At 50.3% G+C, this 12,210-nt stretch overlaps 1 protein-coding gene across 1 annotated transcript in view; it reads left to right on the top strand.

Annotated features, from left to right (window-relative positions):
- DHFR (dihydrofolate reductase) overlaps positions 1-12,210 on the top strand; it is a 293,866-nt gene that overhangs the window by 42,680 nt on the left and 238,976 nt on the right. The window contains exon 2 of the mRNA XM_069627553.1: positions 2,440-2,489. Within this exon, the coding sequence (XP_069483654.1) occupies positions 2,440-2,489 (50 nt within the window). The remainder of the gene's footprint in view (positions 1-2,439; positions 2,490-12,210) is intronic.

The following is a 12,210-nucleotide window of genomic DNA, read 5'->3' as shown; positions in this document are numbered from 1 at the left end:
TTTCATTTAATAAACGTCTTTGTTTAAAACATGAACACCTTGTTGCTCGCCTGTTATTGCTAACCCCTCACAGTGGACACAGGAGTTGTGGGTCTGACCTACTAATTAGCCACTTTTTAAAAAAGTCTGCTAGAACCTTTAGCAGAGTAAAGTTTAATGATCGCTTGTTGTACAACAATAACACAATATACTGTATGTATTTGGTGTCCGGCTTCTTTCCTGGTATTAAACGCACAATTTGTAAGCATTGCATTTTGCAGATTATTTTATGTTAAAGGTACTTGTATAGCGCACTGTTACCAACGGAATTGGTCCCCAGGTGCTCTGGCGGATCTGCAAACAGAAGGGGGGCGTGTAGGGTTAGTCGGAAGGAGGGGAGTAGGGGAGTAGGAGAGTGGGAGAGGTGGTGTGCTTTTGGCAGTCTCAGCTCGGTATACACCGAGTGCTGGGCTTTGGTGCAAGTATCCGATCGGGCGAGACCTTGTGTACTGAAGGTGCTGTTTGTGGTGTTGATGCAGTGTGGTAAAGTGTGTGCGGATTGCTGGGAGAGAAATGGTTGTGTGAGTTTTGTGTGGGTTGAGTGTGCAAACAATTGAAGGTTGGGTTAGTGGGGTCTGTATTCTGATTCTGGTATTTCTGGTACCGTTTGAGCTGTATCCCGTGGGTGGGGATGTTGCTGGTTCGTTGTGGGCTGTCTAGCTGTGGTGGTGCTGCGCAGATCCAGCTCTATCATAGTGAGAATTGTATGGAACCTTTTCTTTGGGTGTGGAACTGGGTTGGTACTATCTGTTCTCTTGTTATCTATGTGACACTGGTCAGTTGAGGCTTTTAATGGTAAGGGTCAGAATGCTGTTGATGAGGCGTCCTGGTGCATCCATATTGGTCAGCCTGTGTATTCAGTCATTAGTTTCCTACTATTCATGACTATCTTTCAGTTAGTTCTTTAGTTTCCGTGGGGTGACTTTCTTAGGGCTATTGTTTGGTTGTAGTATGTGTGTGATGGCGCGTTGCGCTTCCCGCTGTATCTTGAGCATTGTGTAGTGTGGGTGCTTATTCCTGTTTTTAGCCTCTGGATTGGAGCTAATGGTGCAGGTTTTCCTATTCCCTTGCTATCTGCTTTGGTTGTGGTCAGGGTCCTGTTGATGAGTCGTCCTGGTGTTTCTGTCTTCGTCTTGCTATGTATTCGGTCTCTGGTCCTATTACGGCTGTCTCTAGGTTAGTCATTTTTAGTCATTGTTTGGTATGTCGTGTGGTATTTCCTTAGGGTTTTTCCCGTCGATTGCTTGGTGTGGATCAGGGTCTATCTCTTCGTTCATCTATGTTTTAGTAGTGTGTGCGCCCCTGTGGCCGGTCTTCCTAGTTATGACGTGAAGAGCTAAGTTTGAGTATTTTCCTGAATAGTAGGTGGTTTCTTGTGTTGCGTATGTACTTTGGAAGGTCGTTCCAGGTTTTCGGCGCTTGGTGAGAGAAGTTTTCTTTTGTTGTTGTAGGGTTTCGGTTCCATGCGGATGTCCATGCTTGATCTGAGCGTTCTTGTTGGTTGATGTAGACACAGTTTGTCTCTCGGGAACTCAGCGCCTTGGTTGTGTACTGCTCTATGCGTGATGCACATTGTTTTGAATTTTATTTGTTGTTTTATTGGTAGCCAATGTAGAGTTTTCAGCGCTGGTGTGGTGTGTTCTCTTCGGGGTATTTTCAGAAGCAGTCTGGCTGCCGCATTTTTGTATGCGTTGTAGTTTTTTTTTTTTTTTTTAAAGTCGTTCAGGCATGCCCAAGTATAGGCTGTTGGCGTAGTCTACTCTGGACATGACGAGGGCGATGATGGTGGCTGTTTTGTTGGCGAATGATAGGAAGGGTAGGATCCTCTTTGCCGCACGTAGGAGGAAGAAGCATTTCTTGAGAAGAGCGTTTACTTGTGGCTCTAGCGTGAGGTTATTGTCCATCAGGATCCTCAGGTGTTTTTCAATTCTGAAGAACTTTGGCTTCAAAATAACTAACCACATTTTTACAATGGAAAAGTCACGCTGTGAGTAAGCATTTTATATGCATAAGCTGTTTTCCCACTGTAAGAAAGAGGGGATGGAGTAAAATGTTCTTGCAGTAGTTGATAAAATGTTTAATAAAAAGATTACAAACTAAATGCATATTAACGAAGTATCATAGAGCAGTTGTTTAAGTAAAGACAGTAATGCCTCCCAAAACAATGTTGTATAGCTGTGTAATTTCAAATGACCAGATTGTGTACCCCCCTTGCCCCCCTCTCAGTTGACCTCCAACATGCCACAACATATATGTGTATATTCGGTGGGTTTTATAAATTGTGAAATTGTGAACCTCATTTTGAGTTTGTTGCCTGGGATGCTTAATAAGAGCTCAAATGTAGAGCTAGTTTATTTCTGAAATGTTTACCTACTAGAACATGTTTTTGGTTGTTTTTAGGAACGAATTCAAGTATTTCCAAAGGATGACGATGACTGCAACACAGGAAGGTATTCGTTCTACAAATAAACATTTATTTAACGATTGCTGTATAATTTCATTAACTGATTATTTCATAAATTAGGTGATGTTTGGGTCACACATTTTAAATTAATTCTTAACTCATTGTGTAAAACTTTATTGCTTACGAAGAGCCATCTGTAGGATGCATGCAAGGAGTTTGCGACACACATGGCTAGACGGCAGTCTCTGACATTCAATGTCAAGCTTTCCGTTTTCTTAATAAAATTAGTCTTGTCTTTTTTAGTTGACGCAGCTTAACCAGCTGGATCCTATAGATCCTACCTTCCGGGTTTCTGCAACAAGCTTGGATTACCGTAGTCCCACGCTTCTGCCTTATATAATATAGATACAAGCAGTTTTGCCTTGGCCAGTTTAAGACGGGGTCTACTATCCACTGTGGGCAGTGAGCTATGTGTTTTTCACCTACTTTTAATTTTTTTTTTTTTTAAATATATTTTAACTTATGTATAACTTATACAACCAGCATCATCCACATAGCAATCAGTTATATATCCACAATAACTTCCCATTCCCTCCTCCCCCCATGCGAACCCGGACCGGGGTTGCGCGGTCTGCCATTGGTGTTAGGGTGAGCCCGGGCTGTCCAGGTCCTCACCTGAGGTACTGACTTCTTTAGGACGGAACAGGGCTGTCGTGAGGGCTATCCATTGCAAGAGGTCTTCCGAGTCACCTGTTTTCTGCTGTCGCTGTGCCAGCTCCCAGGCCCCGGTTTCAGCCACAGACCACCTACGGAGGTCTTCCCACCATGTCACAAGTCTAGGGGCCCTGGGGCACTTCCAGGCCATTGCGATGCGCCTTTTTGCGAGGATGTACATCAAGTCCTTGAGCCTATTGAGGGGTTTGTTTTTTTTGCCTCGCGGGTATGAGCCCAATAGACATGCCTTAGGGGATTGCACGTCTAGCGTTATGTCCTCCTCCGCTATCCTGGTCTGAATTTGCGACCAGAAGGTTTGTATATCCGGGCAGGCCCAAAACATGTGGGTCAGTGAAGCCGCGGGTTCTTGGCACTTGGGGCATGGCACTACGCAGGCGCCATTGAATCTCGAGATGACAGCAGGGGTAAGGTAGGCCCTGTGGATGATGTAAAATTGGATAAGCTGGAATCGGGCATTCCTGGAGACTTTTTTATGGTAGTGTGTTATTGTTTCCCACTCCGTGTCTCCGAATAGCGTGTTTAGCTCGGCTTCCCACTTACCCTTGCATGTGAGTTCGTTATGTGTGGTGTTGTCAATTAGGATCTCATAAAGCCTAGAGGTTTCGTGTCCCCCCTCTGCAACGCCCACCAAGTTCTCAATGGTCTCGTGTCCGGCGCATTGGGATTCCGCTTCCGGCCATCGCTTCCTAAGCCTGTCCATCACCGCCCCATGCAAAAGGAACTGACCCAGTGGAACCCCAGTCAACTCGTGCAGTTCAGAAAATGTGTGAGTGCCCTGGTCGTCTATCAGATCGCCCAGGGTGGCAACACCGGAGGGTTCCCACATGTTCCGGATCGCCCTCCGGTCTAGTGGACATGATGGCGGCTATAGGGATTTGTGGGGAGTAGGGGTCGGTCAACCTGACCGATTTGCAGGCCCGACTCCAGATCTGAGTGCCTAGGCGGATGAGGTGTGCATCCAGCGTTTTAGGTATTGGTCTGATCCAGAGGAGGTCCCTAAGCAACCAAGGTGCGTCTGGGGGCTGCAATAGGCGTGTGTCCGTCGTGGCATCATCGGCCATCCACTGGATCACGTGCTTAAGCTGGGCCGCTATGTAGTAGAGCTCAAAGTTAGGGGTTTTCAGGCCTCCCCTCTCGTACGGTCTTTGAGTTATGTCTAGGGCAACTCTGTGCCTCCCCTCCCGCCATAGGAGTTTCCTACATAGTTTGCTCAGGTCTTTGAAGAAACGTTGGGGGATGTTGTAGGGGACGTTAGTGAAGAAATGTAGAAGACGCGGGAGTGCAACCATTTTAAGGAGTCCCGCCCTGCCAGCCATTGAAAGGGGCAATTTACACCATAGGTCAATTGATTTAGCCAGTCCCTCCTTAGCCCTGCCCGTGTTTAATGCATGTTCGGCTTCGGGGTCCCGGTGGATCGCGACGCCCAGATATTTAAACGTGGTGGGTTCCCATTTCAGGGCCAGAGGGGGGAGGTGTTCTTTCTTGGTTCCACTAAGTGCAGCCAGGGGGAATAGGCAAGACTTGCCGTGGTTAATCTGGATCCCGGTGCATCTGTGGAACCCATCTAGGGTTTCGAGAATGTAGGGGAGAAGAAGTTCGGGATCCCTTAGGTAGAGGAGCGTGTCATCCGCATACATGGAGACAAGGTGGTTCACTCCATTTACCACTATCCCCCGTCTCCATACTCCTGCCTAAGGTATGCCGCCACTGGTTCAATCGCCAGGATGTAGAGGAAAGGGGATAGGGGGCACCCTTGCCGAGTGCCCCTGGCCAGGCTCCATTTTCCCGAAAAGGTGTTGTTGGTTCGCACTCTGGCTGTGGGATTAGTGTAAATGAGTTTGACCCAATTCAAGAAAGCAGATCCGATCCCCATCTTGGCGAGGGTGGCATAGAGCCATGTCCATCGGACCGAATCAAAGGCCTTAGAGGCGTCTAGGGACACAACTGCATATTTACCGGGCATGCCGTTTGTGCTGTGTATCACATGATGCAGCCTTCGCAGGTTCTCAGACATGGAGCGGCCCTGCATGTAGCCTGTCTGATCTTGGTGTATAAGGTACGGGACGGCTGTACGCAGCCTTCTGGCCAGTAGTGCGGTAAGGATCTTATTGTCTACATTCAGCATGGATAAGGGGCGGTATGAGCCGCAGTCAGAGCTTTCCTTGCCGGGCTTAAGTAAGGGGATGATGGTGGCTTCGGTCATAGAGTCGGGGAGGTGGCCTGTTTCATACGCCTCGTTGTATACTTTGGACAGTAGGGGGGCCAGTATGTCCTCATAGGTCTTATAAAATTCGCCCGGGAGACCGTCCGGTCCCGGCGTTTTACCGGAGGGCAGTGACCTAATGGTGGCTGCGACCTCATCTGGGGTGACGGGGCCTCCGAGGGAATCTGCCAAATGGTCCTCCAGGCGAGGGAGCCTGATGGCGTCCAGGGCGTCTTCGATCGCGTGGTCTGGGGGCTGGGCTGGATCGGAGTAAAGGGTTTGGTAATATTGCTTAAACACTGCGTTAATACCCACTTGCGTGTGAAGGGTCAAGCCGTCTGTATTACGGATGGAGCATATGGGGTGTCTGGGGGTTTCTCGTTTATAAAGCCATGCAAGAAGTTTCCCGGGTTTGTCGCCCAGGGCGTGGTTCCTTTCCGTGAATTTGGTATAGCTGAGCCTCCCCAGCGTCTCCCAGTGTGTTAAGCATGTTTGTTTAAGTTCAATCATTTTCTGCAGGTGGGCGGGGATCAGGGGATGGGGTGGCTTCGAGGTCTTGGAGTTCGGTCTCAGCGTGCTCTAGCAGGGTCGTGACGGATTTCAGGGCCCCTCCGGCCGCGGCTATCATTTCCCCTCTAGTTACCACCTTGTAGGCTTCCCATGCTGTGCCTAAGTATCTGACGCTATCAATGTTGGTTTGCCAGTAGTGTGTGGAGCCCTCCCTGATTTGTTCATTGAAGGCTTTGTCTAATAGCGCTTCGCTTCTTAATTTCCACGTCGGGATGGGGGGCCTGGGGGCTGTGGTCACCCACGAGGTCATCAGTGGGGAGTGGTCTGAAAGCACCCTGGCCAGGTACTGCGTATCCTCAAACCCGGCCACGTGCTCTTCGCTAATGAACAGGCAGTCTATCCTGGTGTGGACCTTATGTGGGGGGGGAGTAGAAGGAGTAGCCTCTGATTCCGGGGTTTTGCGCTCTCCACAGGTCTTTCAGGGCATATTGCTGTGTGAGGGCGTTCAGTATCTTGGCGGGTGGGGAGGGGTCACCATGCTTACCATCCGATCTATCTATGCGAGGGTTTAAGGTACAGTTGTTGTCGCCTCCCCATATCGTTATGCATTCGTTACTCGGGGACAGCCAGGCGTACAACGAACGAAAGAAGAACAGTGGCATCATGATTCGGGGCATAGGTGCAAATCAGGCGAACGTCACGCCCCTCTATGGTGCCCTGAATTAGGGCCATCCTACCTTCATTGTCCGTTTTGGTGTGGATCAGCTTGACTGGGACAGAGGGGGCAATCCATATCAAGACTCCTCTGGAGTAGGAGGAACCCACTAGGGTACCTCGCCAGACCTTAGCTAGCGCTGCAAGCTTAAGGCCACATAAGTGGGTCTCCTGAAGGAGAGCGATTCCGACTCTGTGGCGCTTCATGTAGGCGTGAATGCGGCGCTGTTTGATGTAGCTGTTTAGTCCCCTGACGTTCCAGGACATGACTCTGATCCTCTCAGCCATAGTCTAGGTGTGGTCGTGTGGCTGTGGGAAGCCTGAGGTTGAGGTGTTCGGCGAACTTGGTCGTCCTGGTAGCAATTCCGCTGCGCTTGGTCCCGGTCCGGTTTATGTCCGATTCAAACTGTGATCCCAACTTGGGGTTCAGACCCCCATGAACAACAACGTCTAACTTAACTACAAACACAACTTCAAACACAACACGTCTAGCGAGGTTGCCCTTGCTCTGACATCCCCGTTTCTGCCCCATCAGACCAAGGTCTTCCGGTGCCCTACGGGCGGGTGAGCTCACCCAAATTATCCTGGGGATAGGAGAGGGGCTACCTCCGAGGGTGTTATCAGTAGGTGCGCCACGACCAGCGCGGCTCCGGTACCATCAGTGTCGCCACTCTTACTGGCATATTAATGTACGATCGGCTACTGCAGCCAGTAAGTGGTGAGAAGAAGTCCCTTTGTTACAGGCGGCTAGGGCCCGCGCTGCCTCCGTTCAATGTCTGGGATCTGTTCACTGTCCATCCATTCGCAGGCCTCTGCGGGACTGTCAAATAAGTGTGCCTTATTGTTGTGCAGGACCTTGAGTCTGGCCGGGTAGAGGAGTAGGTAGCGCAGGCCTGCCTCCTTGAGTCTTGCCTTGGTGTGGTGGAACTGGGCTCTGCTCCTTTGAACCTGCAAGGTGTAGTCGGGGTATATTGCAATCTTCGCGGCGTCCCTCTGTATGGAACCGCCCATCCTGGTAAAGGCCAAAATGGATTCCCTGTCCCTGTAGTTGAGGACTTTGGCTATTATGGGTCTGGATGGGCTCCCCGGTGGCGGCCTCCTGGCTAGGGAGCGATGGGCTCTTTCTATGGTGAAGCCCTGCGACAGTTTCCCAGCCCCAATTTCCTGTATGAGCAGGTTCTCGATGTAGTTAGTGGGGTCGCTGCCCTCGATACCCTCGGGCAGGCCGATGATTCTGATGTTGTTCCTGCGGGCCCTTCCTTCGGCCTCCTCGGCCCTGTCTTCCAGATTTTTCACTCTTTGCGCCAAAATGTCCACATCCTTTAAGAGTTGAGTTTTGGCGTCTGTGTTGTCTCGGACTTGGATCTCAAGAGCGTCCGTTCTGCCGGCGATAGAGCGCACATCCTGCCTCAATAAGTTCAGGTCGATGGCGACCGCGTCTATTTTGTCCTCCATGGTTTTCTGGAGTGTCTTGATGGCCTCTAGCAGTTGGGAGTTGGCCGGCTCGGGCCTCTCGGAGCCCGACGCCTCCCCAGGGGCTGGAGCCTCCCTGGGTCCGGTCACTCCAGCGGCCGCGAAGGACTCCATGGTGGTTTGGCGGTGTTTGCTTCGGGCGCCCTTAGTGGTCATGTCCTGTCCGCGGGATCCGCCAGGCCTCGGCGGGCACTATACGGTTCACTGGCGCCGGCGGGAGATGCTTCGTGAGGGGGGGTTGTGTGTCGTCCGGGCAGTGTCAATGGGCCGCTCGGCAGGGCGGTCGGGCACAATTTAGCCGTAAGGCTCTTCGCTCCGGGCCCGGCGGGGGTGCGGTTAAGGCCGCCCCAGGTGCCCCCCCCTCCGACTCCTTACCGCACTTCTTCGGGACGCAGGAGCGTGAATCTCAGCTTAGGCCGCCGCTTCAGTTCGAGTTCCACTAAGGCAGATCCCTGGTGGGCTCCTCTGGGGTCGATCACAGGGCTCCGCTACAGCACTGGGCCGGGGATCATCATGGCCGCCATTTCCTGCCTTCGCATGGCGTTCTGTTTCTTTTCACTGGTGCGGGCCAACAGAGGGACGTGAGGTTCCCAAACTTCGACAGCAGGCGGGATACACCTTCACACGACCTGTGTTCGTTTTTCAGATGACTGCAGTCAAGTTAAGCGATGGTTGGCGGCGGATCCATAATCGTATCGAGCGGAGCTGCGCCGAACACGTCTCTCCTACATGGCGGTTAGCCACGCCCCCCTTTTCACCTACTTATCAATATTTATTTAGACTTTACTGAATGTGGGAGTGAAGCAAAGCCACCATCCTACTGACTGCAATGAATGAAGTACACTCCTCCAGCTGCTGAGTGCTGGCCAACTGGTCTCCAGTTGGGAGCAGCTGAGGGTCCCCCGACAGGACCTGGTACCAAATCTCAGCGGCCTATGGTGTATTTTTTAGTGCTTTGGTTTACCTTGAAGTACAATTTTGTAACCAAATAAGGGATCTACCTGCAAGTCCTTTCCGGCTGCATTCAAACATGCCACTATCATTCCCATCCTAAAGAAACCCTCTGCCAACCCTCTTCTTACTTCTAACTTTCGTCCAATCTCGCTTCTCCCCTTCCTCTCTAAACTTCCCAAGCGCCTAGCCTACTCTCAACTCTCAGCATTTGTATCTACTCACTCTCTCCTTCCTCCCTCTCAATCTGGATTCCAATCTGGATTCTGCCCTAAACACTCCACCGAGACTGCTCTCACTTACGTGCTCAATTCCCTCCTTACTGCTCGCTACGCTAAGCAATCTTCTATACTCCTCCTCCTTGACCTGTCTGCTGCCTTTGACAATGTTGATCACCCCTTAATACTTAGTACTCTCTCCTCCTTTGGTTTAAAAGGCAGTGACCTCTCCTGGCTCTCCTTTTACCTCTCCAATCGTTCCTACGCTGTCTCCTGGGGCGGTCGCACCTCCTCCAACATCCCCTTGGACTATGGTGTTCCCCAAGGCTCTGTACTTGGCCCTTTCCTTCTCTCCCTATACCTCCCTTCTCGCCCCTCTTATCTCCTCTTTCGGCTTTTCCCACCACTTCTACGCTGATGACAACCAACTCTTCCTCTCCTTCTCCTCTTTCACTCCTGATCTCCACCACTCCTTATCTTCCTGCCTCACGGCCATTAAAAACTGGATGTCATCTCACTTTCTCTCCCTTTAATACTGAAAAGACAGAAGTCCTTTCTTTCCTTCTAACACACTTTCCCCAACTCCTCATTCAGTCAACTTTACCCCTTCTACTCTTCCCATCTCTGCCCATGCTCGCAATCTTGGTCTCCACTTCGACTCCTCTCTTTCCTTCTCCCACCACATTTCTCTCGCCTCTCGCGCCTGCAGTCACCACCTTTACAACATTTGTAAAATCTGATCCTCTTTGACCTTCCACGCTTCTAAACTCCTAATCTCCTCCCTTATCTTCTCCCGTCTCTTTTATTGCTCTTCTCTCCTCTTTGGTCTCCCTGTCTCTCATCTGACCCCCTCAAATCCATCTACCACTCCTCTATCCGTACTCTTGTCTCCTCGCGACTCTATTTCCTCCTCCCTCTCCCTCCTTGGCTGGCTTCCCTTCCTCTCCCAACTTAAGTTTCAATTCCTCTGTCTGGCTTTCAAATCTCTCCATGACCTTGCCCCCCCCACCTCTCCTCTCTCCTTTCATTCTACACTCCCTCCCGCTCTCTCCGCTCCGCTGATCTCTTCCTACGGCCTGTACCCCCTTCACCATGTGCCTCTTCACGCTTCCGTTCCTTTCAGCTCTTGGCCCCCCTACACTTGAACTCCTTGCCTCTCTCCATCCCCACCTAGTCCTCCTTCCACACTGCCTTGAAAGCCCTCCTTCTCCACTCCCCCTTGACTTACTTCCTTCCTCTCTCCTCCCTTCTCCCGTGTCCCCCCCTATCCCCTTCATACCTACCTCTCTCCCCCCCCCTTTTTCTCACACCCACAGAAATTTAAATCGGACAACTGAATTTGATCCCCCTCCCGGAGTACCAATACCCCCTTCCTCCTCACCCTTCCCTCGCCTGCTCCATCTAAGGAAACTGTTCTACGTATTGTTATACTGGTTTGTATCATGATTGTTTCTATGCTTCTCCCTCTATTGTACCTGTTGTTATATTGTAAAGCGCTTTGGGTTAAAGCGCTATATAAACCTATTAAACATAAGTCGACCAAACCCTACCGTGCAGAGTGTCTATCCAGCTCTTAACAATAGCATACCTTTACTAGGGCTGATGAGCAACGAGCTACTGCACTCCTACTAAGTTTACAATGTCTGTCATGTGTCCCCTCTTGTAAAAAAACATCAGTGAACCCAGGCATCAACCAAGTGGTGTACAGTCACTTAGGGACGTTTCCATTGTAACATTTATCTTCTTCCTTTAGTTATCTATTGCCCGCTCTGACACTGGGCCTAGCCAGATGGGCCTGCCTATTGTCTCAGACCTAGTTATGTGTGTTAGGACCTTGAAAACCGGCTGGTGAGACTGGAGCTCATTTGCTTCAGAAATGTGCCCCTGTCCACTGTTGTCAGTTAATTACCCCCCCCTGCTTCTCGAAGAACTCATCTTGGCTGGCCCAACACATGCCACTGTTACTTTTTCACACCACTCTGGTGTTGCTCAGGCAAAGTGTTTTGTTCCAACCATTTTCCTTGGCCTTTATCTCTGGCCACTTTGACGGCAGAAGAAGATTTCAAACTTCAGCTAATTATTAAAGATTGGCCTAATCCCCACATCTAATCTCTGTGCTGTTTCCCTGTGTCGGGCACGCCCCCCCTAGCCACTGACACCCAGCGTGTATCTGCCAGATACCTAGCACCTTGGTGTCTTTATGGATTCTGGCCTTTGACTTTCCAGAAATACAAATTCAGAAATAGCTGAATATTCAAACAAGAGCGACAACTGCTGATAAATCCTGTTTGATCGTGATGTATACACTTCAAAATGGGGTGTTCCAACCTTTTGGTCACTGTGAGAAACCTGAGGCGTTTCTCCAAGGTTATTCCTGGAAAACCTTTGTTCAGGTGTCCAGAGGAGGTCCATCGCTCTCAGATCCCAACCCTGGGGGTGGACGAGCGAGGGAGGATCAGCTGGGTAGCGGAGCCCGGGGTTATTCTCAAGGGAAATGCCCTAGGTGAGACGCAGTATTATTCCAGGGAAGGTGAGGAGGGCGGAGTCTGAGGCTTTTGTAGGCTGTACCACATATACCTCCCTTCCTCCCAATGAATCTCCCTTGCCTAAATCCAATGACCCCTCCGTTTATGGTAAATCCCCTCAGAATCCAAACCCCACTGCACTTGGAAAGTACATCTCCCAGAATCCCTGTTTTTCTGTGTCCAACCCAAATACTCCCAGTCATTCTCCTTCCCTAATTTCCCGAACTCCCAATCTTTTCTGGCAAAACATCATCCCCCCTGTTCATTTCACAAACCTTACCAAATTTACCCTTCCGAATTCACCTACCCCCTTAGGGGGAAGAATATAATTCCATAATTCCTCATGACCCCTTTTCCCCATCCTACCCAGTAGGATACTTAGAAACTCTACCTTCCGACACAAACACTTTCACACCGTAGAAAACAGACTAACACTAG

Source organism: Ambystoma mexicanum, chromosome 6p (genome assembly GCF_040938575.1).
Source record: "Ambystoma mexicanum isolate Mex_15411 chromosome 6p, UKY_AmexF1_1, whole genome shotgun sequence".
NCBI classification, from domain to species: domain Eukaryota; kingdom Metazoa; phylum Chordata; class Amphibia; order Caudata; family Ambystomatidae; genus Ambystoma; species Ambystoma mexicanum.
This window is presented reverse-complemented; position numbering and strand designations above follow the sequence as displayed.